This window comes from Takifugu flavidus, chromosome 4 (assembly GCF_003711565.1).
Source record: "Takifugu flavidus isolate HTHZ2018 chromosome 4, ASM371156v2, whole genome shotgun sequence".
Classification (NCBI taxonomy): Eukaryota; Metazoa; Chordata; class Actinopteri; order Tetraodontiformes; family Tetraodontidae; genus Takifugu; species Takifugu flavidus.
The window spans coordinates 2,188,278-2,210,438 of NC_079523.1; the positions used below are offsets into that span (position 1 = coordinate 2,188,278).

At 43.0% G+C, this 22,161-nt stretch overlaps 3 protein-coding genes across 20 annotated transcripts in view; 1 reads left to right on the plus strand and 2 right to left on the minus strand.

Annotated features, from left to right (window-relative positions):
* LOC130524637 (band 4.1-like protein 1) overlaps positions 1-8,312 on the minus strand; it is a 41,930-nt gene extending 33,618 nt beyond the window's left edge. For 5 of the 15 annotated variants that reach the window (XM_057030929.1, XM_057030928.1, XM_057030932.1 and 2 more), the window contains exon 1: positions 8,112-8,269. The gene's annotated coding sequence lies outside the window, so the exon portion shown is untranslated. Of the gene's footprint in view, positions 1-2,294; positions 2,367-7,767; positions 8,015-8,111 lie in introns of those variants that run through there. The other 10 variants (XM_057030920.1, XM_057030921.1, XM_057030924.1 and 7 more) reach the window with 8 other exon arrangements.
* The window catches only part of LOC130524644 (bactericidal permeability-increasing protein-like), a 166,954-nt gene extending 149,016 nt beyond the window's left edge, over positions 1-17,938 (plus strand). Inside the window, exons 1-16 of one of the 4 annotated variants that reach the window (XM_057030945.1) lie at positions 14,058-14,221; positions 14,760-14,871; positions 14,949-15,063; positions 15,150-15,281; positions 15,367-15,522; positions 15,621-15,684; positions 15,794-15,854; positions 15,934-16,025; positions 16,113-16,289; positions 16,363-16,422; positions 16,501-16,668; positions 16,751-16,818; positions 16,940-16,982; positions 17,063-17,126; positions 17,308-17,384; positions 17,523-17,938. In XM_057030945.1, coding sequence (XP_056886925.1) covers positions 14,126-14,221; positions 14,760-14,871; positions 14,949-15,063; positions 15,150-15,281; positions 15,367-15,522; positions 15,621-15,684; positions 15,794-15,854; positions 15,934-16,025; positions 16,113-16,289; positions 16,363-16,422; positions 16,501-16,668; positions 16,751-16,818; positions 16,940-16,982; positions 17,063-17,126; positions 17,308-17,384; positions 17,523-17,564 — 1,527 coding nt within the window. In that variant the 5' untranslated portion in view covers positions 14,058-14,125 and the 3' untranslated portion in view covers positions 17,565-17,938. Of the gene's footprint in view, positions 1-14,057; positions 14,234-14,743; positions 14,872-14,948; positions 15,064-15,149; positions 15,282-15,366; positions 15,523-15,620; positions 15,685-15,793; positions 15,855-15,933; positions 16,026-16,112; positions 16,290-16,362; positions 16,423-16,500; positions 16,669-16,750; positions 16,819-16,939; positions 16,983-17,062; positions 17,127-17,307; positions 17,385-17,522 lie in introns of those variants that run through there. The other 3 variants (XM_057030944.1, XM_057030946.1, XM_057030947.1) reach the window with 3 other exon arrangements.
* On the minus strand, positions 16,088-21,928 carry cdk5rap1 (CDK5 regulatory subunit associated protein 1). The gene is made up of 13 exons (XM_057030943.1): positions 21,245-21,928; positions 21,064-21,167; positions 20,961-20,995; positions 20,758-20,858; positions 20,472-20,682; positions 20,245-20,365; positions 19,907-20,137; positions 19,697-19,794; positions 19,540-19,595; positions 19,278-19,408; positions 19,004-19,153; positions 18,686-18,805; positions 16,088-18,129 (listed from the first exon to the last, which is right to left on the minus strand). The coding sequence occupies exons 1-13, from the start codon at positions 21,528-21,530 to the stop codon at positions 17,980-17,982; spliced, it is 1,794 nt and encodes a 597-aa protein (XP_056886923.1). The 5' UTR covers positions 21,531-21,928; the 3' UTR covers positions 16,088-17,979.
* Between the last annotated feature and the right edge of the window lie 233 nt (positions 21,929-22,161).

Genomic DNA, 22,161 nt, shown 5'->3' on the forward strand with positions numbered 1-22,161 from the left:
TGTAAAAGATAGTTACGTTTACTTTTCTTGCTACGCGGTTAGATGACATAAGTAATGAGGGTTTTATCTGAGCCTGCAATACAGAACGCTGACATGTTAATGTTGTTTAAGAGGCTGCGCGCCTCAGGATCTGCGTAATAAATTTGAGGAGAAGTTTAAATTGAGATTCTGTCAGAAAGTGTGAAGTATTAAGCACTGGCAGCCACCAGTGATTGATGCCCCTTGATATAACGGCCCAACTCTCCATCTGACATTGATCTTCACTTCTGCTTGAAGTCTGTCCACCCGTGTTTACAAAGGAGACGGCAAATAATCTGTCACCCGCTTTAATCAATGCTCCTCACAAGTCTGGCCAGGTCGCTCACATGGTATCAATGCAGCAGGGATGGATACCCAAAGGGGATGGGGGGGGGAGTGGGTGAGAAGGGAGACCCAAAACTGTCTGGATTAAGAATCACAGGGGCTAATAGTGATGGTTGGTGGGTGCATGTTCCTGTCCTGGGTATGGAGATAAGCCCTCTGGCTGAGGAGAACAACCTTATAGTGGCATATCTGCATTAGTGTGGTACTTTCTAGCGTGATATTTCCATATCATATATGTCTCAATGAACATGCTAGAACAATGCAGATGATGCAGACATGCAACATGTTCATGTAAAACTTGATTATTAACCAAAGACCTCGTCAAGTTTGACAAGTTAACTCTCATGTCTTTTTATGAGGTTCATGGTGACCCTCCCTAAAACAGACAACAAACGATTACATTCATTAAATAAGAGCCATATTTACTGGCATTGAATAATCAGTGGGGGTTTTTTCCACTTTTTTCAAAAAGAACCTGTTGAGTTGCTGTTATGACTGAATGTGAAAATGATATTTTGTCAAACAAACTTCCAAACTAGTCTCTCTCTCTCATTTTGCCTCCTCTACAGGGCACAGAAGATGGAAGCTGCTGTGAGCACAAGTGGATTCAGGACTATTCTGACAGAGTGATTTACAATTGGGGAAAAAATTATTTGGTTAGGCTTTGAGACAAAACTGTGAATTTATCTTCACTCTCACACCGACTGAATAGTAAATCCAGCTTGTTGCCAATCCCAGAAAAGGGGAATTGTAAATGTAGAATGTTAAGAGAAAGGGTCTTACTACTAATCTCCGTGGTGGTCAACCATCATAAATTCAGCATCTCAGTCTGAAACTTTTTCCTCAAACCTCTGCTCTGAGCATCACCGTGGGAAACATGTGGTCAACATGTGGTCAACATGTGGTCAACATGTGGTCAACATGTGGTCAACATGTGGTCACAGAGCATCACATCACCCCTGAACTGGCCATCTCCCCTGGCTCTGGTTTGGTGGTCCAACTCTAGAACAACCTGCCTGAGAAGATGAGGCTGGTTTGGTCAGACAAGTCATTGAAATCTCCTCATAAATCCTCTCTTACAGCCGTGCTGGGTTTATCTAACTTGTTCTGCTGTTTATAACAGTTTGATACGAACTGTGGAATCCCGCCTCTTAAACACTGCTGAGTAAATAAAGATACAAACACATTAATCCTGCAAAATTAATAATAGTGGAAATTATAAACCAGTTTAATTTATGCTGGGAAGAAAATGGCGATAATTAAGGAATTTCACATTATTAATTTCACAGTATGAAATGTCTTAATAGCTATAACGTGTCATTATTTGTGTGCAAGTAAAGACAAAAAATTAAAATAATTCATTTAAATTTATAGTGAGAAGCTGCAGAGAAGATCAATAACCAACAGGTTTGGTGCCCGACATTCACCTTTTTCACTTCCTGATCCTTCTAGGGTCCATTTCATGGACCTCACAGCTTTTAAGAAAAGATAAGACACATGACTGAAATATTGTCTTTCCTTAATTTAAATGCAACAGAGTTTATGATACAATTCAAATATTATTGCAACCAGGTTTTGGAGGCCTGTACAGGTACATTTGCCCTAGTTAAGTCTTTATGTAAGTCGTTCTATTGGATATTCCCAAGCTGTTCACAGACATAGTTGTACGAAAGGGATGAGATTCAGAACAAATAAACAGAGCATATGAGAGTGGCCCCACTTCTCTCATTAAACATGTACAGAACCATGTCCTCTCTATCTCCACACATGAAATATTCATGCAAATGCAACAAACCCAAAGTGATCAGGGAGTGTCGAGAAGGAATAATCAACAATAAAACAATTAGGTAGGAAAGGCAAAAGAAAAATCATCATGAATTCTTCATCTTATAACAACCAGCAGTGAATGAATGAATGAATGAATGATTCACCTGAGGGAAGTGGTGATGAAGGAGCCGTGCTGGGCTCACTCTCCCCGTCCACGGACAATCGGCTACGACAGACTATTTGCTCAGAAACAAAGAAAGAACAAACAACCGTTTGTTGACTCGGAAGAAAGTGAAACAGGAAGATGCTGCGTACGATTTTTGCTTTTGTGTACAGGTTTCTGTCTGAAAAATAACTCTTTCCCGATTCACAACCACCCGCACGAATGCAGCAGTGTCGGAAATTAGCTGTCTGACAAGCAGATCACGATATATTGTTAAAGAGAAAAATAGGCCGGGTAAGAAATATTTCAGCAGCAAGCAGCCAGCTGTATCTAGGAGAATCCACCCATCCACCATAATTTGGTGACTGGTCAGACAGCTTGAAACCTAAGTAACTGGAGACATCTAAAAAAGAAGCAAATAGGTATTTACTGTTTACGTGTTTGTGTCTCTTGCGGTTAAATAAACTCTTTTTTCCTAAATAATTCTGTGTATCTCGCAGAAAGCTGGAGGCTGAAATACAAAATATGTCAAAAGCAGAGTTTCTTTTGTGTAAACAAGGTAGTTGAACGATTGCTTTCTTTTATTTTTTGGACAGGAAAAGCCCAAAGATATCCCCCTCTCTACAAAACCGAGGCAGAGGTGTTGTCAAAAGAAATACAGCTTGCCACCAGGAACAACAGACATAGTCTGCATAATCCCAATGATGTTGTGACAGCGCAGTTTTCCTCCCACATTTCTGCATCTGTTACACAACAAAAGCAAACACTTCACTGTGCAGCACATCCCACTCCCTGCACGGAGAAATGTTGGCCTGAAGACAACGTTCGCATTCAGGGTGCCATTTTCTGACCAAATTTAGGTGACCAAGGACAATCACTCCCATATACTCACCTGTTCTATTCCATTACCTCTTAAAGCTTCTGGTTATCGGGGATTGTACGTCGCCTGCTACATGTATAAAAGCATAAAGACGTTCAGAGAAAACTGCATTTACAATGACCATCCTTTCCTCTGACTGTCATTTCCCATTAATGACATTTTAAACCTGTTGTTCAAAGCCCCATATGAAACATTCCCATTGGACTGGACAGATTTTTTAATTGCTTCACTACATCTGGTGACTGTACCAAAAGTCTGAAAGGCTCCAATAGATATACCAGTGCTTCCACTGGAATGTGGCCATTCGGCAGCACCCTACAAACAGACATGCTGACGATCCTGAAGCTGAAAATTGTTAGTCCAGTTCAAGTTCGGTAAAACCCATTACCTCACAATTTATGCCCAATGAACGGCACTTTTCCTGATTGTCTCTGCAAAACAATAGCACTTATACTGCTGAACATAATGTGGCTGCAGGAAAAGTTTAAAATCAAACTGAAAGCACAACATGTAGGACATGAAGTGCGGGGACATGCTCAGTCTCACAGAGAGAGATGGGACACACATCCAGTGCAGTTTCACAGCTGTTTGTAAAGAGCCATTCATCTCCTTATTAGGATCAGTGCTGGGTCTGAATGGAAACTACAGGGGTGCTCTGTGTTATTGCTGTTTGTGGCAGAGAGTATAAAGACGCGGAACAAGGAGTTCAATGCCATTTGTTTAAGTGTAGATGACATCAGGCACCGAGCGACAAACCATGTCAATCCGGCTAAAGAGCATTTCAGTTGTCTCCTAAACTTCTGCACCCAGTCAGTCATCTGCCATGCGTTGGGTACAAAGATTTCAGAGGGTATTTTCTGCTAAAAGGCCTTACAAAGCTACACTTAGCATCTTAATCTGTGGGCCGCGGTGTTTGGCAGCTCTGGGTGCTCTTGGCATAAAACAATCATGTGAGATTGCAGCATGAAAACAACTACCAGAGGGAGATCAATCATGATATGAATTATAAAGAAGCCTCTCATTATTGCTGCCAACATAGAAACAACAGGGGGGGGGAATATGTTGCATCACAGAGAATGCATGAATGATGAGTTTGTCCAGCGTAACCCATTTCATGTTGGCCAACAAGCACTAGCTCCAAAAACCATGTAGCATAAAATACTGCAGATTAAATAGTTTTAAAAAAAATAGAAACCATAAGAGAGGAGAGCTGCCCCCTGTATATGTAGTAGGACAGCATCATTGTACAGTGTCGGCTTCTGCCAGTTCTAAATTTAAAATTAGTCAAAGGCCCTCCACAAAAGGATCCTCATACTGCTGCAGAGCTGTTACTGTCTGATTTTAGAGAGGCTGGCTGCATAGGAGAGCATCTGATTATAAATCAGCAGCCTTATTAATGAGATGTGAGACCATTTATTGGCACAGAGAGGGTCAAGGCACTGAAGGGGAATAACAAAGCAAGCAGCTGAAACAGCCAGGAAGAATGACGTTCCTCACATCGAGAGCATCTATCTTACTGTTTAAGACTCTCCAGGGTGTGTGTGTGTGTGTGTGTGTGTGTGTGTGTGTGTGTTTGGGGGGAGGGGGGGTCCACATCACTGGTCCACAACTGACTTTAAAACTGTAAACATGCATGTGTGTGTGTGCAGAAAGAGAAGAGCGATGACGGAGGCTGTACCTGAATCAGTTGCTTTTCAACCTGTCTGACCAGTTTAGAAGCCACCTGACGAGCCCAAATGAACTGGGAGTTGTGTTTGCGATGGTGGTTTGTGGAGGAGTGAAGACAGGAAGGCAGTCATACAGACAAAAGTTAAATGAGACAAGCAGCCACAGTGTGGATCCAGACTAGTCCCACCTACAAAGGTCTAATTACCTGTGAAATATGATTTAGAGGTCAGGTGGCCACCTTCCTCAGAGGAGCTGCAAATCTCTGTTACAGCGTTGAAGCAATAAATCATTCTAATCACAATAGACCTATCAGAGGAGGCTCATCCTCAGATGCAAGACTAATTTCAATTTTACCTACAATATTCAACTTCAGTTGTGCCACATGTTCAAGCGCGTATGTGCAAATCAAGCCCGTGTTTTCCCTCAGTCGAGGGTGTTGTTGCAAATGATTACGTTTTTTTGCCACTCTAATCTCCCCTAATCCTCTTTTTACAAATATTTCTAAATAGTTTGCACTATGACTGACCTTCAGATGGGCTATATGTCCCCATATCACTAATTTTATATAAGATTATCCAAACACAATTAATCGTGAACGCGAACACAGATCAACACTGGAATTAGCGTTCCTCCACAACACAAAAATTCCAATTATTAAGAATAAAGTGGCCCAAAGAAAAGAATTTTTGCTGCCTTGGGTTAGTGAAAGAGGCCAAGAGAGCTGAATACAAATGATTAAGATTAAATAAAGGAGCCTAGAAGAAGTGGCAGCTGTTCTAATTCCTCTTCCACAGTTAAACTCGCTGCCAGAAACATGGAGGCAAAAATGTGCGTCATTACAGTTGCAGTTGCATCAGATCAAAGTTAGACCAGAGCACGGAGAATTTCTCTCCTGAGAGGTTCAAAGAGGCTGCATTCAGGAGGGAACAAAAGGGATGAGTGGAGGTATGCAAAGCAAGGGGGAGTGGGGAAGATGCAGAACCTGCTGACTCATCGTAATCATCAGGCTGGGGCACAAGGAGCTACTGGCTCTCAGGGTAAATCTTCCTCCCTCTCCTTCAGAAGGACAAAGTGATGCTCCCCATCAACTGTAAAGAACGACGGGATGTGACTGAAGGAGGAAAACGGAACGGTGAAATGAAACCGTCGCAGAGAATCAAAGAGATTCTGCGTCTCTCGGCATGATGCAATCTGAGGAAGGCAATAATGTGGCTGTGGCTCCGTGAGTGAGAATCAAAGCCAGACATAAAGGCCTCGCCAAAGAGACGGCAACAGGGTTTCAACTTGTTTGGGAAAAGGTGATTTGAAGAAGAAGGTAGAAGGATGTGACAAGTGCAAAACAAATGGTTGGGCGGCGTGCCTGGAAATCTCTATAACTTAACTACTAATGGCAAAAACAGCATGATGTCCATCGTCCAGGTCTGCGCTGTAATATAATTTAGACAGGACTGCAGATAACGCAGCAACCTGAAGAGCTTTAATTCAATTATGAAACCCAGCCACTGTGCTAGCGTCAGCTGCTATGATGATTTTATCCACATCCAGTTAAAAGAAAGTATGTAAAGAGATTTGAGTCCAAGATTATATAAAACAAGCTGCTGTCTAGTTTAGCACAATAAGACGCAAAATCTGTTGCATGCTGGAACAGAAATACTACCCCACGTGGTAAATGTTCTCTTGAAAATAGTTTTTTCTGCCAGCACACCAAGAAGTCTCCAACTGCTGACTTATTCCACCCGGAGTTGATAAGTTCTTTCGCAAGTGCTTGGAATGATTGCCTCCAATGAGACACAGAGGAGGGGAGGGCTGCTTCAGCCTCACAGGATGCCTCATGCGTGCTCGTTTGAATTGCAAATGGTGGCAGGCAGCATGCTGGGCTATGAAATCCCAGCAGCACCCTCGGGCATCCAAACTCGTGCACAATCAATGACAATAGGCTGTAAGACTGTGTGCATGCAGTCTGCACGAAAAGAATAAAGTATACACCATTTAACGCTCTCTGCCCCGTCTGATTCCTGTGTGAGCGTAAATTGATGTTAGAAAACCGAGGACCAAACAGAGGAGTCATGGCTGCTGAGATGAGGTAATGGGTAAAAGGCGGGGGGGGGCCTTGACTGGCTGACAGGCTGACTTTGAGGGACAGATACCTGAAGCGTGTGAGGGCACCCAATGTCACTGACGGGAGGGTGCTGCTGCAGCCTGAAGGAGGACAGTGACAGGGTGTCACAAGCCCACCTGCACTGCAACGGATGGCCAGTCTCACCAACTCTGGTAGAACCGGGACATACTTGCACGCCTGCGAGTGACACGCACAAAACCAGCACGCCACAAAAAGGGGCCTGTAGGTAGGAAGTTGGGGGTGGCAACTCAACCCAATCTGACAACTTTGTTCACATAAAACACCAAGTTGGAAAGTTCCAAACTTTCATAAAAAGACCACTGAAAGTGCAGCTTTAAACACTATAGTAATGGTATCGTGCCGTCAAACCATTAATGGTTGCTGACCAAAGCTGAGCCTGTTTCCATATGTGGGCCTGTCTGAGCACGCAAATGCAAGCAGAGCTGCTTCATACCTGTAGCAAAATGAGCTTGTGCTCAGCCAGAGTTGGACCTGTCGCCTCCCTCTTATAATACTCAAAAGACATTGAACAGACCTCTGGACTAGGTGGGCTGCACAGTCACGGTGGCAGCTCGGAGCATCTGTCAAAACGGCTGTTGCATATTTGGTGGTGGGTGCGTTGCAGAATGAGCCGACTGCAGCCCCAGTTGCTCCGCCTGATCAAGCTGAAGAAGCCAACTACAACTTAAAACATCCAAACATAGTCAACAGCTGTGTTGTTAGCGTGCGCGTGTGCGCCAGTGAAGTGGCTGTCCAGGCCAACACGGGGAAAAGAAGGGGTGGGAGGCGCTGAAGGGGTCCAACTACCTGGACGCAGGTTCGCAGGCTGAAAGTCAAGACTGACCGTCCAGTTGGCACAAACATCCCAGCTGAATCATTCTCAACACAATCCTCAGCAGCGCAGGCGGCGAGAGGCTGAAGTCCGTGATGTAATGACGCTGAATAAAACAGCTGCACGCTTGACAGGAGCCTTTTCAGCGCAGCCATTTAAGACGCGACGTGACAAAGGACCGCAGTTCCGGGGGAATCAGGTGCGGAAAGACGCGAGGGTGAGCTCTGAGCCGCGGAAAAAGGACATTCAACAAATTCAAGCAAAAGCTCCAAACGACAACAGCCGGCTGCAAACGGAATCCATTATCATTCTAACATACCTTCCTGCCAGATGGACCTTCAGGGAGGGAGCGTGGATGGGGCGCACCGGCGGAAGGCTCTCCTGCTCTCGCCACGGCTCCGCGTTTATTCCCGGTTTAAGGGAGTGCGTCGGTGTTGTGCCGGTGAAAAGCCTATTGACAGGGGGAGGAGGAGGAGGAGGAGGGGGAGGAGGAAAGGGAGAGAAAGAGGGAGGGAGGGACGCTGTCATATGCAGGGAGGCAGGCCGGAGGAAGGCGTGCACACGCGTGCGTTCAGGTTGTGTTTAGACGGAATGCGTAAAAGCAAATAAGCCGAGTGTCATCCTGTCAAAAACAGCCTCTGTGTGTGTGTGTGTGAGAGAGAGAGAACAAACATTCTGATCTCAACAAACAGGCGGAAACACGCCATCGTGACTGCATCGTGTTTCCACAGCAGCGTGAAACTTGAATTTTTGGATTGGACTTTTAAGAAAGGCCGCGCACGTTTTATTACAATATGACCTCTCGTGACACACGTCCCAAATCCTGGCCAACACGGACTCTGTGCTGAAAACTGTTGAAATGGAATTTCTTGGCCTCATGTTGACTCTGTGTTTTAACTGATCTGTTAAAAAAGCCTTTGCATTCTCTTTTGAGTTATACTTCACAGCATTATTATGTAACTTTGTCATCCCTAGATGGTTACCTCTGACCTGAATGCCTCAAATATCTGAAGTATTGTCATAGTAGCCCCTAAAACAACCTGTCATACCTATGTACATGTTAAAGGACATGTCAAGAAGGGGATAGAACTGCTCATTACAGCAGAATTTGTGGGAGTCTGTAATCAAAGAGACAACAATGCGAAAAACTGAAATGTCTGATTCGTTAGTGAAGATGTTTCAGTTTAGATTCCAGCTGCAGTGAAATATTTAAGGCCCAGCAGCACATCAGAGGAGTCGCTGGTTTATTTCTTGCGGTGTCGTCAGTAAAGTTCCTTTGATTTCATCACTTAGTCCACTGTTGGAAACCCAAGTGCTCACCTTTGCATGCAGAGAAGGTGGAATTCATGATCATGCAGTCTTTTTCTGCCGTGAACAAAATGTGCACCCATCATCATCATCATCGTTATTTTTATTGTTGTTGTTGTTGTGGCTGAATAAGACAAAAACGTACAAAAAACCCCACAAAATGGCAGCTTTAGTTACAGTCAAATGATTAGTGTTGTTGATGTCGTTCTTTAAAAAAGGCTTTTGGAATTCCACCAGCAACATCTATTAGTTGACAAGAAAATATTCCATGTGAAGCGATGAGGCAGCATGTTTTATGAGATGTGGAGCTTCCAGTGACGCTTTTTAATGAGGACACAACTTGATGATTTTTTAATTAATTTCTTCTTTCTGGCTGAGGGTTGAGGAAGTAGAACAAGTGTTGGTGGCCGACCAGTACGAGCACAAAGCTGCAGTCGCAGGTTTGAGGGACAATTTGAGGGTTTTTTAACCTATATTTCCAGCTGAATAACTCTTGATGCATATTCGGAGGTATGAAGAGCCCATTAATGGTGATAATATACACCACATTGCAGGTATTATATATATATTAGACATTATATATAGACCATGTTAGATCATGTCCTATCTGTACATTTAACTGTTCAACAGATTCTAAATTAGGTGTGACTGATACAGTCTGTTACAAGAAGCTGCTGGTTGTGATTGGAGTCAGTCCCATCGCTGCTCTACGTTCTTTTGGTGTTGCCCTACGAAGGCGTGTGATAGGACCGTATAGGTACGTGTTTCTCATCATCCATCCAGCCAACCTCTGCTTCCTTTTCACCGTGTAGCGTCTGTTCATGTAAAACAGTCACATCTAACCTTCCAACTTTCTTCTCTATTCAAAAGCATCTGTTGTGAAATGACAAAATGGTCCCAGTGCAGTTTGCACTCTTTCTAAAACAGACTCGGAGGAGCGCTGCAGCATCCGGTCCTTTCATTGCCGGTTCCACCCACGCTATCTGTGGGCCAGGACGCGACCATTTCCTCTCAATCCCTTTGTCCTACAACACACGGCTTTTCTGGGGTGGCTGTTCAGGCGGCGGCTGAAGCCGGTGATTTGTAGACTGAATGATGCTTCTTGGTCCAGCTTCAGCCTTCACTCATTACCAAAATTACATTTATCATCCAAATGTTATGCTTCCACATCATCAAACCTGTCCTACACGCACAGTCATGCATGACTGGAGACCACAGATCTGCCTCAGCTACTGAAATAGCTGCTACTACAATTCAATTTCCTCACGGGGATGAATAAACTACATCTTAATCTTAATCTTAATCTTAAATCACATTTGAGTAAGGGAAAATGTGCCCAATCGTACAGACAGTTTGATATTTTTTAAAGCGTTAATAACAGCGTTAAATTATTCTTTCGAGCAGACGGGGAATCGTTTTTAATATTATTTGTATATTCTTGATAACATTTCCCTCCTTTACACTCCAGAGATTCTAAGAGTTAAGATTAAAAGGCCCGCGTGGTAAAAATGGATTTTAGGGGTCCTCTGTGTGTATTATCAGGAAAAACACAATTTCACGGTTTTCATTGCTCAGTGAAGGCGATGAACAGATGAATCTACCTTCCCTGCAAAGAAAAATACATTTCACACTTGTTGTTGTGCCGCTCCATCCGCCCGTGTCGGAGCACTTGTGGAGACAGAAGTGAAATATGTGTAGGCTGACACGTTTCAATTCTACAAACTCTGGGCAGCTCCATCAAAACATCCACTACTGTTTTGTTTTTTTTAGGAAAAGAAAGTGTGACATTGCATAAATAGCTTACAGTGTTTTGCCCATTGAGGCTGGACTGGAGCAGAGGGCATGGAAGGGTGCCCAGGCCCCACAGCTGCATGGCACGGGGGCACAGAAAACCCTTCTGTCTGGGGCACATTGCACCTTTTATGCTCAGCACACTCAACCATTGACATGAGGCTCCCTTTTGTTCTTTCCACCAAAACAATCCAGGTCAGTCCAGACCGCAGCCGCAGCCCCCGAACACAATACCTGACAGCAGCACACGTGCAAATGTGCAGAGAGCAGAAGTCATTACGGAGGTGATCACGTTCCCGCAGGGGGGTTATGAAAGACCCATGCAGTGGCAGCTTTCATCCCGTCTGGAAAATAGCGACCGTAAAGAGTAGATTAACTATAAATGTGATTTTAAGGTTTGATGATAGAAAAGGCAACTTTATTGAGATGTGCGAAATCTGGGACTTATTTTATTCCAAATGATTAGAAACTGCTACAGGTCATCTCAGTAAAATTAGAATTTAGGAAAAAGCAAATGTGTGTGAAGCCTTATGAATTACTGAGATTATTTAGCTTCTAATATTCGTCAATAAATGAAGCAAAACACATTTGAAAGCTGATAGTGAAGCTTTTAGGTTTTTAGATTATTCTAATTGAGCATGATGAAAACAAATAAATAAATCAGCCACCCAGTGACAGTCTGCCTGCCTGCTTGCTGCCTGCACTTGCCCAATTTGTATTCAGTGCACTTCAGTTGGCTAATGCACAGATCAATTTTGCGGCATCTGTGGGAGGAATCATGCAAAGAGTCTGAAGCTCTTTTAGTGCTTCATGGAAAACAGCTCGACTCTTCCCCTTCACCAATGGTTAAAGCTCAAGTAAGTTTTAAAGTTTATTTTTCAGTTTCTAAGAATTGGACATAATCAGAATTAGTAAAATTATTATTATCCATAATTTTTTAGGCATTGGCATGAATTAGGCATTAATTAGCCTATTGTAGTTTAGTTTAACTAATATTTGGCTGGTTAGATAATAAGAAACAACATGATATTAAAGTGGCCATTCTGAACTGATGCGGTGGGGCTGCTATACAGGTTTGATCCTCAAGGGGGCAGAGTTGCACCATTTTAGTTGCTCCAGCCTGATTCGAGAGGGTCGTTAGCAGGAAAATCAACTCCAAACAAGAGAAGATTCCAGTTACGATCGATGAATGAATGAATAAATAAAGAAATAAATGAATGAATAAATAACACTACGCATAAACCATAAGATACCGCTTAATTATACTGAAATGCACAGAATACAGACTTCGACATTTACAGTGCTTGTTTTACACGTCAACATTTGAACTGTAAGCACAAGGTTCCTGACGTCCCCCAAACTCAGCTAAATGTGTGACCGAAGCGTCAAATAAAGCTCTGGAGACAGAGGAGATCATCTTTTATGTTGAGTTTAAGCATTTGCCTGGTTGATTGCGACATATCCCTCATTTGCACAAATTCCTGGAATTTACTGCAGACAATGGGAGTCGGGAACATGATCATAAACACTAAATCAATGTTTGAGTAACTTGCACGTAAAGACTGGGGAAAGAGCCTGCTGTGTACACAACATCTTGCACAAACTCAGTTTTTCCCAGTGCGAACATGCGCCAGAAGGAAATACAGCAAACCCTCAAGAAAATTCCATGTGCTCGTATTCTCGTAAATGCTTCATAGTGCGGACAATGTTTTGGCTGGTCCTCACAACTCTGTGTGCATATGTGTGTGTGTGTGTGTGTGTGTGTGTGTGTGTGTGTGTGTGTGTGTGTGTGTGTGTGTGCGCGTCCTCATTTTTAGTCCATATTGAGTACCAAAATACTCATTTTACTTGCAAAGTGGAGCAACGTCAAATACATGTTTGAGGATTAAGACGTGGTTTTCAGGTTTAATTGTATTTAGGTCAGGGTCGGGGAGTTCATTGGGATGGTTTAGGTTAGGATACAGAGCTGTGCCATACATTGTGTCCATGAAGGTCCCTACAAAGATAGTATTCAAAAAAAGAAGTGACTGATGATAAGCTTATTCATGGATGAAACTAATAATTCTACCTGGGAAGATTTAACAAAAGCTGCTCTGGGCCTTTAATACAGAAAAGGCTTTTTATACCACAAACAAACAGGTGGTAATTGTGTTATACTATATAATGGTAATTGTGTTATACTGAGCCATGAGTTCCCTTTAAGCATTTCCTCAACACTCTGAATGCAGAAGTGATTGATAACCACAAAATAACAAGATTGCAGAAATGTAGGAACATTTTTTACATGTCTTTATTGCAGAATATTCTTTTTTATTCAGCATCTTGGAAAGGGGTACCCTCTTCCTGCACTTGGAAATATTAAAATGTCAGTTAACAGGAAGAGTGGAGGTCAAGGTAAGGTCGGGAAGAGCAGGAAAATGATCAGACTCATAGGATTGTGACCTGCACAAATACCTTATGATGTTAGAGTCAGCAGAAGAACACATCTCCAGTGTCCTCACCACAAAACGCAGCACCAGAGGTTTGCTACACATCTGGACAAACCTGGTGCATTTGCACTCATCAGGTCAAACCCAAACTGCCAGTAGCAGAGGGACGCGTTTAAGTTTCAACAAATTCAGGAAGCAAACGACTTTTATCAGCACCACCTGTGGAAATGCTGAAGTTAAAAAGAGGAAGGCTTCTGCAAACCGATAACCGTAAAAAGGTCAAGGTCAACTCAGTCCACCTAAAGGGGCACAAGGTTAAGGTGGCCTTTACAGTCTCCTGAAAAAAAAAAAAAAAAAAAACAGGCTGCAAATCAAACCAGGAGTTGGACGGAACTGTTGCTGTCAAAAAAAGTGAGACATGACAATGGGGGGGGGGGGGGGTGCTAATCGCTATTAGAAACAGGCAGGTAAATGAGAGCCATGCATAATTATTCAATAGAATATTAGAAGCAAGCGTGCCTGTGCAGTGAAAGAGGAACATTCAATTTAGTGGTATTGTTGTTTAGTTCTTCATTTGAAAACTGATTGAAACCATCTGCAGGTTCACACCTAAAAACCTGCTCAAATATGTTTTTCATTTTTGACTTATCAGGCCGATAAGAATCAATGTTCACTAACAGGTTTTCATTCCAGGACACAGCAGCCAGTGAGAACATGTGTGGAAACCCAAGTTTCTGCAACTCTTGCTCTGTGCTGGGGAATCCCTCTCTGATGTCACTTCCTGGCTCACCAACTATATTAAGGGATGCGTGGTGCCTTCATCATTCATTCTACTCTGCTCTGCTCTGCTGAGAAGCAAAACAGACCCTTTAGAGTAAACTACTGCCAGCATCTGCTTCAGGTAAGGGTTTTGGTAAGCCTTCTTCTCAGCTTTATCACAGTAGTCTGAGCATTTTACAGAGCTGGAGAACAAAATTCCTGAACCAGAAAGACAAGTAAGAACATTATTTTCCATTTCGGTTTTCGTGCAATATAGTATTTTAAGGGAGAGAAAAAAATACCTTATTTTTCCCTGAGGTTTTTACACTAACTGGAATACTGACCATGGTCAGAAGTGGCTGGCGTTCAAATGGCTCCTAATTGAATCAGGTGGTCACGAGGCTGCGTGCAGTCAGACAGGCCGTTCTTTCACTCAGGTCTACTGTGGCAGGCGTTTCCAGCACTGGCTGCACATTTTTATACATCCAGACAGTAAAATTGCATTCATTTGAAACATATGTGCACCTGGCCTGTCTGCCATTTGAGACTTTTTTTTATTCTTTACTCAAACAACTTGAATTTTACTGTATGAATGCAAAACTGCATATTAGAGTAAAGACAAGACGTTGAATAGAAAATGACTAACACTAACCTACCTATTTACCCCCCTTTTCTGACAGACCGTCATCATGTTCCTGTGTGGTTGGCTGGTGATGGTGACTTTGATCCCTGTGATCTTAAGTGTCAACCCCGGGGTTGAGGTCAAAATAACCGATAAAGGCATCGAATATGGTGAGCAAATCTGCTTCTGCTTCTGTCCCTGCCTGCAAGTCAGCCGTTGTGGGTCATCAAACTTTTCCTTCCTCCAGGGAGACAACTGGGAATCGCTGCAATCCAGGAAAAACTCAAGAAAATCCAAATCCCAGACTTTTCAGGGAAACAGAGAGTTTCCCCAATCGGAAAAGTCCAGTACAGCCTGACAAAGTAAGGCATCTATTTATAAAGAAGTGATTTCAATTGCTGGATCGGTACTTTCCTTAAAGTGTCTTGACAAATATCTTTTATTTTAGTATACAGATAGTGAATATTGGACTGCCGATCGCTCCAATTCAACTGGTGCCTGGAAGTGGAGTCAAACTCTCCATAAACAATGCTTTCATAAACCTGCGTGGAAACTGGAGGGTCAAGTTCCTCCGATGGGTGTAAATATGATTTCCCTTTTATACGCTACAGATGAATCCATTTTACCGGGTTCCCTCTGCAGTGACGCTTGCTCTCTTTGAACAGTAAGAACAGCGGCTCTTTCGAAGTGGGCGTGAACGACCTGTCCATCTCGGAAAGCCTCGCCATCAAAAGTGACAGTACCGGCCGTCCTGAAGTCAGCACCATCAGCTGTGCGGCCTCTGTGGGCAGGGTCAGAATTAAATTCCGCGGTGGAGCGAGGTTAGAAACCCTTGTCATGACGCTGGATGCCCTTTTAAATGTGATACCTAGCACATTGAACACAGCCCTAAATACTCTATTCCTTGTTATTATTCCAGTTGGCTGTACAATCTCTTCTCAAAGTACATTGAGAAAGCTTTGAAGAGTGCTCTGCAGAAACAGGTGTGTGATCCTATTAGTCCGCTTCAGGTTATTTGATAAGAACATCCTCCTTCAACCAGAACTGCAGTGTTTACCTCTGGACTGGAATTTCTCTGCTCTGTTGCTGCAGATCTGCCCTCTGGTGACCAACGCAATTGATGATATGAATCCTCGTTTGAAGACGCTTAATGGTGAGACGTCCTCTTTCTGTTATGGGTTTTTATGCTCAATTATACCCGAAGAGCTCACTAAAATTCTACCGTACTGCAGTTTTAGCCAATGTCGACAAGTATGCAGAAATTGAATACTCCATGGTGTCCTCACCCGCCATTTCCAGTTCTAGTATCGCCTTGAAGCTGAAGGTAAAAGAAAACTACCATTAAGTTTTCAGGACTAGCAAAAACATGGTAGAGAAAAGTCATCGTGGGATTTTTTATTTCTTTATTCAGGGCCAGTTTTACAACATCGGGCAGCATCAGGAACCTCCTTTCTCTGCCCCAGCCTTTTCTCTGCCACCCGAGAACAACAACATGTTGTACATGGCCTTGTCTGCTTTCACCGCCAACTCTGCAGCATTTGTGTACCACAAAGCTGGAGTCCTCAGCATCTACATCACTGATGACATGGTAAGTCTCATCCTCCAGTCCCCACTCCCACCTTCAGGACATCGCACTAACCTTTCTGGGCCCGCACCAACAGATTCCCAAACGCTCCCCCATCCGACTCACCACCACAACATTTGGAACCTTCATCCCACAGGTGAACAATAACGCCACTCATTCCGTCAGAGCCGCGACCTTCAATGTTGACCGGCCAACTAAATCTTTGTGTTTTCAGATTTCCAAGCAATTCCCCGGCCTGATGATGAAACTGTTGATGAAGACGGATAAAAGTCCTGTGGTGACATTTGAACCCGACAGAGTAACAGTTCAGGTTACTGGTACAGTGACAGCTTATGCTATCCAGCCCAATGACACACTCACGCCTCTCTTCATCTTAAATTTGGTAGGTAACGCCATTAGCATCCAACGATTAGGTAGTTCTAGATAACTAATTAAAAGCTAACCTTTTTCTCTTGTCTATACAGGACACCAGTGTTAGCAGCAAAGTGTCCCTCAGTGGAATGAAGCTTGGCGTATCGCTTACATTAAACAAGTGAGGGTTTTTTTGGGGTTTTTTTAAGTCACGACTTGCTCTTAAAAGCGAAAGAAAATATGTATGAAAATGTCTGCATAAAGATAATACGCCACAAACTAATTTTCCTTAACTTGCACAGAATGAATCTGAGCCTGCAGACAAGTTATGTGGGGCAGTTTCAGGTGAGAGCTGCATTTTCTACATTTGCTACAGGAACCAATAGTAGCAATCTCAAAAGCTAACGAAGACTTACACCCCACAGGTCCAGACCCTCAGTAATTCCCTCGAATTTGTCCTTAAATGGGTGGTGATACCAGTCGTGAATGGTGAGCTGTTGTATTTTCCCTTTGTGCCACTAATGTGTTCTTTAAAGCTGCATTTAACCACAATGTTTGTCTTAGGACCTAAATATTATGTGACATTCTTTGCTGTTCATTCTTTCATCTGCTCACATAGCTGAAAATATAGTGATTTTCTGACATGTGCAATTTCCATTTGGTTTCTTAGTTCAACTTGGAAAGGGGTACCCACTTCCTGCACTTAAAAACATGGAGCTTGAAAACACCAAGCTACAGATTCTGAAGGTCAGAGATGAATTATTTTAAGACAGACAAGATATGAAAGGAACTTTAGTGATCTGTGCAACAGTCAACAATTTGAAATCACCAGAACTCACAAGCTGAAGGCCTATTTTTAACTGCTGTGTTGTTGTTTTTTTCCAGGATTATATGCTGATTGGGACTGATGTTAAGTTCACAGGCTGAGAAGCACTTTGGCCATGAAGAGAATGCCCCTCCTAGGACTGGCCCCAAACACAAGCATTCTCTCCTGACAGAAGTGGAAACACAAACATGTTTTGTGTGCTTCATTTTATTTCCTTCAGATTCTTCTTAAATTCTTTTGCACTGTTTAGTCTTATGGGGATGTAAAGGGGATGTCGAAATATACTGCTGTAAGAAGTCCCTTTTGATCAAGGGCATTCTTTTAAATCGTGCACAAAAGCAAATATACAGTACTGAGCAGTTTACATACATATATCACACTCCTGTTGGTCCACCAATCCAGTGTAACTGTGAGATCAACTTATGCTTGATGACTTCCATGTGCTGCCAAAGCCAATAAAGAGAATGAAAAGAGACATGATGACGTGCTGGGTTATTGTAAAGTCACCTGGGCCAGTTAAGAGCGTGATTCAGTAGCAGTCGTGTCTGAGCCCACACGTTGATGCAGCTGGAGTACCGGCACAGAGCCATCCTGCTCCTCTGTGCCTCTCAGGGAACTGTGGCTGACGCATCTACCTCTCAGACTTTGGGAGTTGGCTGACAAAATCTACATCAAAATAAAAATATTGAATGAACTTTAAAACCAGGTGCTACTGCGGCAGCTTAGAGGAAAAGTGTAATTAATCTTAACTAGATGGTGTCAGGCTTGCATGATTCGGTTGTATAGCTTGGGTTAAAGATGGGTCCAAATTTTGGATCATATCTTTCATTTCATGGTAAACTGACTTACTGACACGGAAACTTGTCAACAGAAACAGTGAAACAATAGCATTCTTGGCCAGGCAAGTACAAACCTTTAGTAAACACAGTGAGGTACAAAGACTCTCCCGGCTGTGTGGATTAAATGGGTGTGGATTCTACATCTTGTGATTGCAGTCATCCGATTCTTATTTAAATGATGCCAAACACTGATAGTTGCGTTCAAAACATGAGACACGTGGTCCTGTCCACTCAGTCTCATTAAAGGAGAAGAGGGCAGAGGGGATGAAAACAGGCTAGTTTTATCGTTGGCCCATTTAATCCTAACACATGATAAGAAGCTGACTAGGAAAATAATGAAAAAAAGTGGTTAAAAAGAACTTTATTAGGGAATCAAACCCTACCTTCACCAGCACGTAGTCTCCCACATTAATGGGTGCAGTGTTGAAACCTTCTTTGGGGAAAATCACTTTTGTGTTGCCATCAGTTCGCCCACACAGCTCATCAGCGGACCTTTTACTTTGCTGCAAATATGGAAATCAGGCGTGAGCAGCGTTCACTTGTCTTCAGCATCATCACGTCATAAACTATGGTTTTGAACAGAAGTGGACAATTCCGTATGCCAGATATTATTAGAACAATAAACTACATTCCGGCTGATTAAATGGTTAAGCAACATTTCATTCTACCATTGGTGTAGTAACCAAGAATGGAAGACTCACCCCCTCAACAAGAACAAGCTGAGTGCTGCCGATGAGAGCGCCGTTGACCCTCGCAGCTTCCTCTCGAAACACGCTGATACACTCCTCCAGCCTCCGCTGCTTCACCTCTGCCGGCACGTCATCTTGTAACCGATGAAAAGCCTGGGTCTTCTGTCAGAGTGGAAAAACCACGATGGCCATCGCAAAATTAAACTGGAGCTCGTTTTTTTATTGGCATCTACAAAAATACCGGTGGACAATATAGTCGATGGTGACGAGACGTTACAGTGTTTACCTTTCTCATACTGTAGGCAAACAAGAAGCCCACGTTGTAGCCCACCTCTCTAATGAGTGACAGTGTTTGCTGGTGGTCTTCCTCAGTTTCACCACAGAAGCCTGAGATGAAGTCACTGCTGAGACTCACCTCTGACACACACACACACACACATACACACACACACGCATGCACGTAAATGCACAAGTCTGTCTCCAGGAAAAAAAGTGTATCATTCATGGTGAAAAAATAGGGAGGCAAATATACGCTTTCTATTGGCAACCTGGGATAATCGTCCTGATGTTCTTCACGAGATCAAGGTAGGTCTCTCTTGTGTAGCTGGAAACGTTAATAAAGAAATTATGATACATTCTAGAATAGTGGTAATTGTATCAAGCACATGACAGACAAATTTGTCAAATGAAAACACGCCCTCCTACCCACGGCGCATTGCCTTTAGGATCTTACTGCTCCCACTCTGGGCTGGAAGGTGAATCTGCTTGCAAATGTTCTTTCGCTCTGCGATTAGTTGCAAAACCTGGAAAAAGAAACACACAGATCAGTGCAGAGGGTTTAATACAGAGAAGTCGCATCCACAGGCAGCAAAAATGGACACCGCATTGACTTTTGAGATTCAAGGTATCATCTACCTCATCAGGGAAATCTTTAGGATGAGGGGAAGTGAATCTGATCCTCATGTCAGGATCGATGCGTGAAACGTGGTCCAGCAGGTCAGAGAAGCGCAGACCGCCCAGTTTCGTCCTGTAGATGGTTTTAAAGCCCCGGCTGAGCTGGGTCAGCTCAGTTCCACAAAACTGTTGTTGTGACGTATCTCTGTAGCTGTTTACATTCTGACCCAGCAAAGTTACCTCCTTCACCCCCTGAACCAAATATACCAATCAGTTCATCATGAGCGATGAGCCTCTCATCTGCTTGAACTACCTGAGGTCTACTCTGAATTAAGAGTGGGGGGCTTTCAGTAACCAACCTGATCAGAGAGCATTCGGACCTCCTCCAGTACGGAGCCGACAGGTCGACTCCTCTCTCTTCCTCGGGTGAAGGGAACAATACAGTACGTGCACATGTTGTCACAGCCTCTCATTATGGACCTGCCAACACGAAAGATCCAAAATTACAAGTTATCCAAGACTCCATACTCCACAGACAAAATTTCAAAAGAAAAGGGCAAAACAGCAGAATCCAAAACAGACTTACACGTATGCACTGTATCCCTGTGGAGCATGGTGAACAGGCATGATGTCAGCGTAGGTCTCTTCTAATGACAGCAGTACATTGCTGGCCTGCTGGCCTCCATCAGCCACAGCCAAGAGCCGGGGTAGGTCCCGATAGGCATCTGGACCAGCAAGAATATCAACTAACTTCTCACGTTCTAAAACTTCCATCTTCAGCCTCTCTGCCATGCAACCTGAAAAAAATACATCATTTAGTGTCTTAATCACTTTTAACAGTCAAGTATGCAGAGGGTAAGGAAGGAACTGACCTAAAATTCCAATTTTCATTGGTGATTGGGACTTTAAACGTTTCTTCTTCATCGCTGTTAGCTGTTGCAGTCTATTCCAAATGGTCTGCTCAGCTTTCTCTCTAGTGGCAGACAGGTTTTTATCATTTAGTTTAATCACCGTCACTTTTGCCTATTGGTAACGAGCTTTTTTTTCAAAATAAGGAGGAAAAAAGTGATCTTACCTTATGGAACATGTTACCAGAAGTACAACATCTGCCTGTAAACATGATACCCCGTTAGTTCTTACACGCATGGTGTTCAACTGTATAGATAGTGATCAGGTACCTGACTTAATTCAAGTGTGCGTTGATAACCTTTCTTCTGTAGTATGGACCAGGCTATCTCTGTGTCGTTCACGTTCATTTGACAGCCATAGGTCTCAAAATAAACTGCAATATTAAGTTATGGTTATGGTTTGATCCCAGAAGGGACATGTTTGAATATTAACTGGGGGCTGGGGACGAACCTTTTCGGAAGTTTCCCATATCCATGGCTTCTGAAAAATAAGTATGTTGGTCATGGTATTCTGACTTTTCCACAGACGTTTTATTAACCGAAACACCCTTGATGAAATCCTGAAATGTTGGACCAGAGGAAATTCGCGACTTGAATTTCTCTGCAGGTGGCGGCGTCTCTCTGGAATTGGCAGTGGTCCGAGCTACGTTCGAACAATATCTAGGTTGGACAAACGCCACGATTTTCCTGATTCGAGTAATGCTAAATAACAACTTGGAAGTCTTTAGATACTCCATGGTTGCTACGTAGAGATCAAATACTTTCCAGGAACCGATCAGATGTAATGTTGATATTTTACATCTATTAGCAGCTTTGAGTGAACTGTTATCGATGAGTGTACTTTGGTATTTTAATAAATACGTTTAACATGTTTAGGAAATGTCTTTCAAGTGTCCATCATGCGGGTCTATGAATATTTTCATTTCAAGCGAACAATCGGCCTATTCCAAACGCCGGAAATAAGGTTACGCAGTCAAAAATACGAATATGTTGTATAAATCGATCTCAAAAATACTTGAGAACATTGTACTTTTACATTATCTTTGTTATTTATATATTAAAGAAATAAAGGCGCTGAATATTACACTGTCACCACTTCTTTGCTTTGCTATTTGTTACAAAAAATATACACACAACCAAAAAGGAAATAGTTGATGGAGAATTCTCTTGTATGTCGTCAGTCCGTTAGCCAAATATGTCCCCCAGTCGCTCAACTAAACGGTCCGTCCAAAAATGGGATCGATCAAACACAACGTTCCAGATGCAGCAATCGCCTCGATTTGCCGGTTTAATTGTGTCGAATGAGTGTAAATGCACTTTGCTAACAGCGGTAAATTAACTTTATGCAGTAATTTAACTTTTTTGACT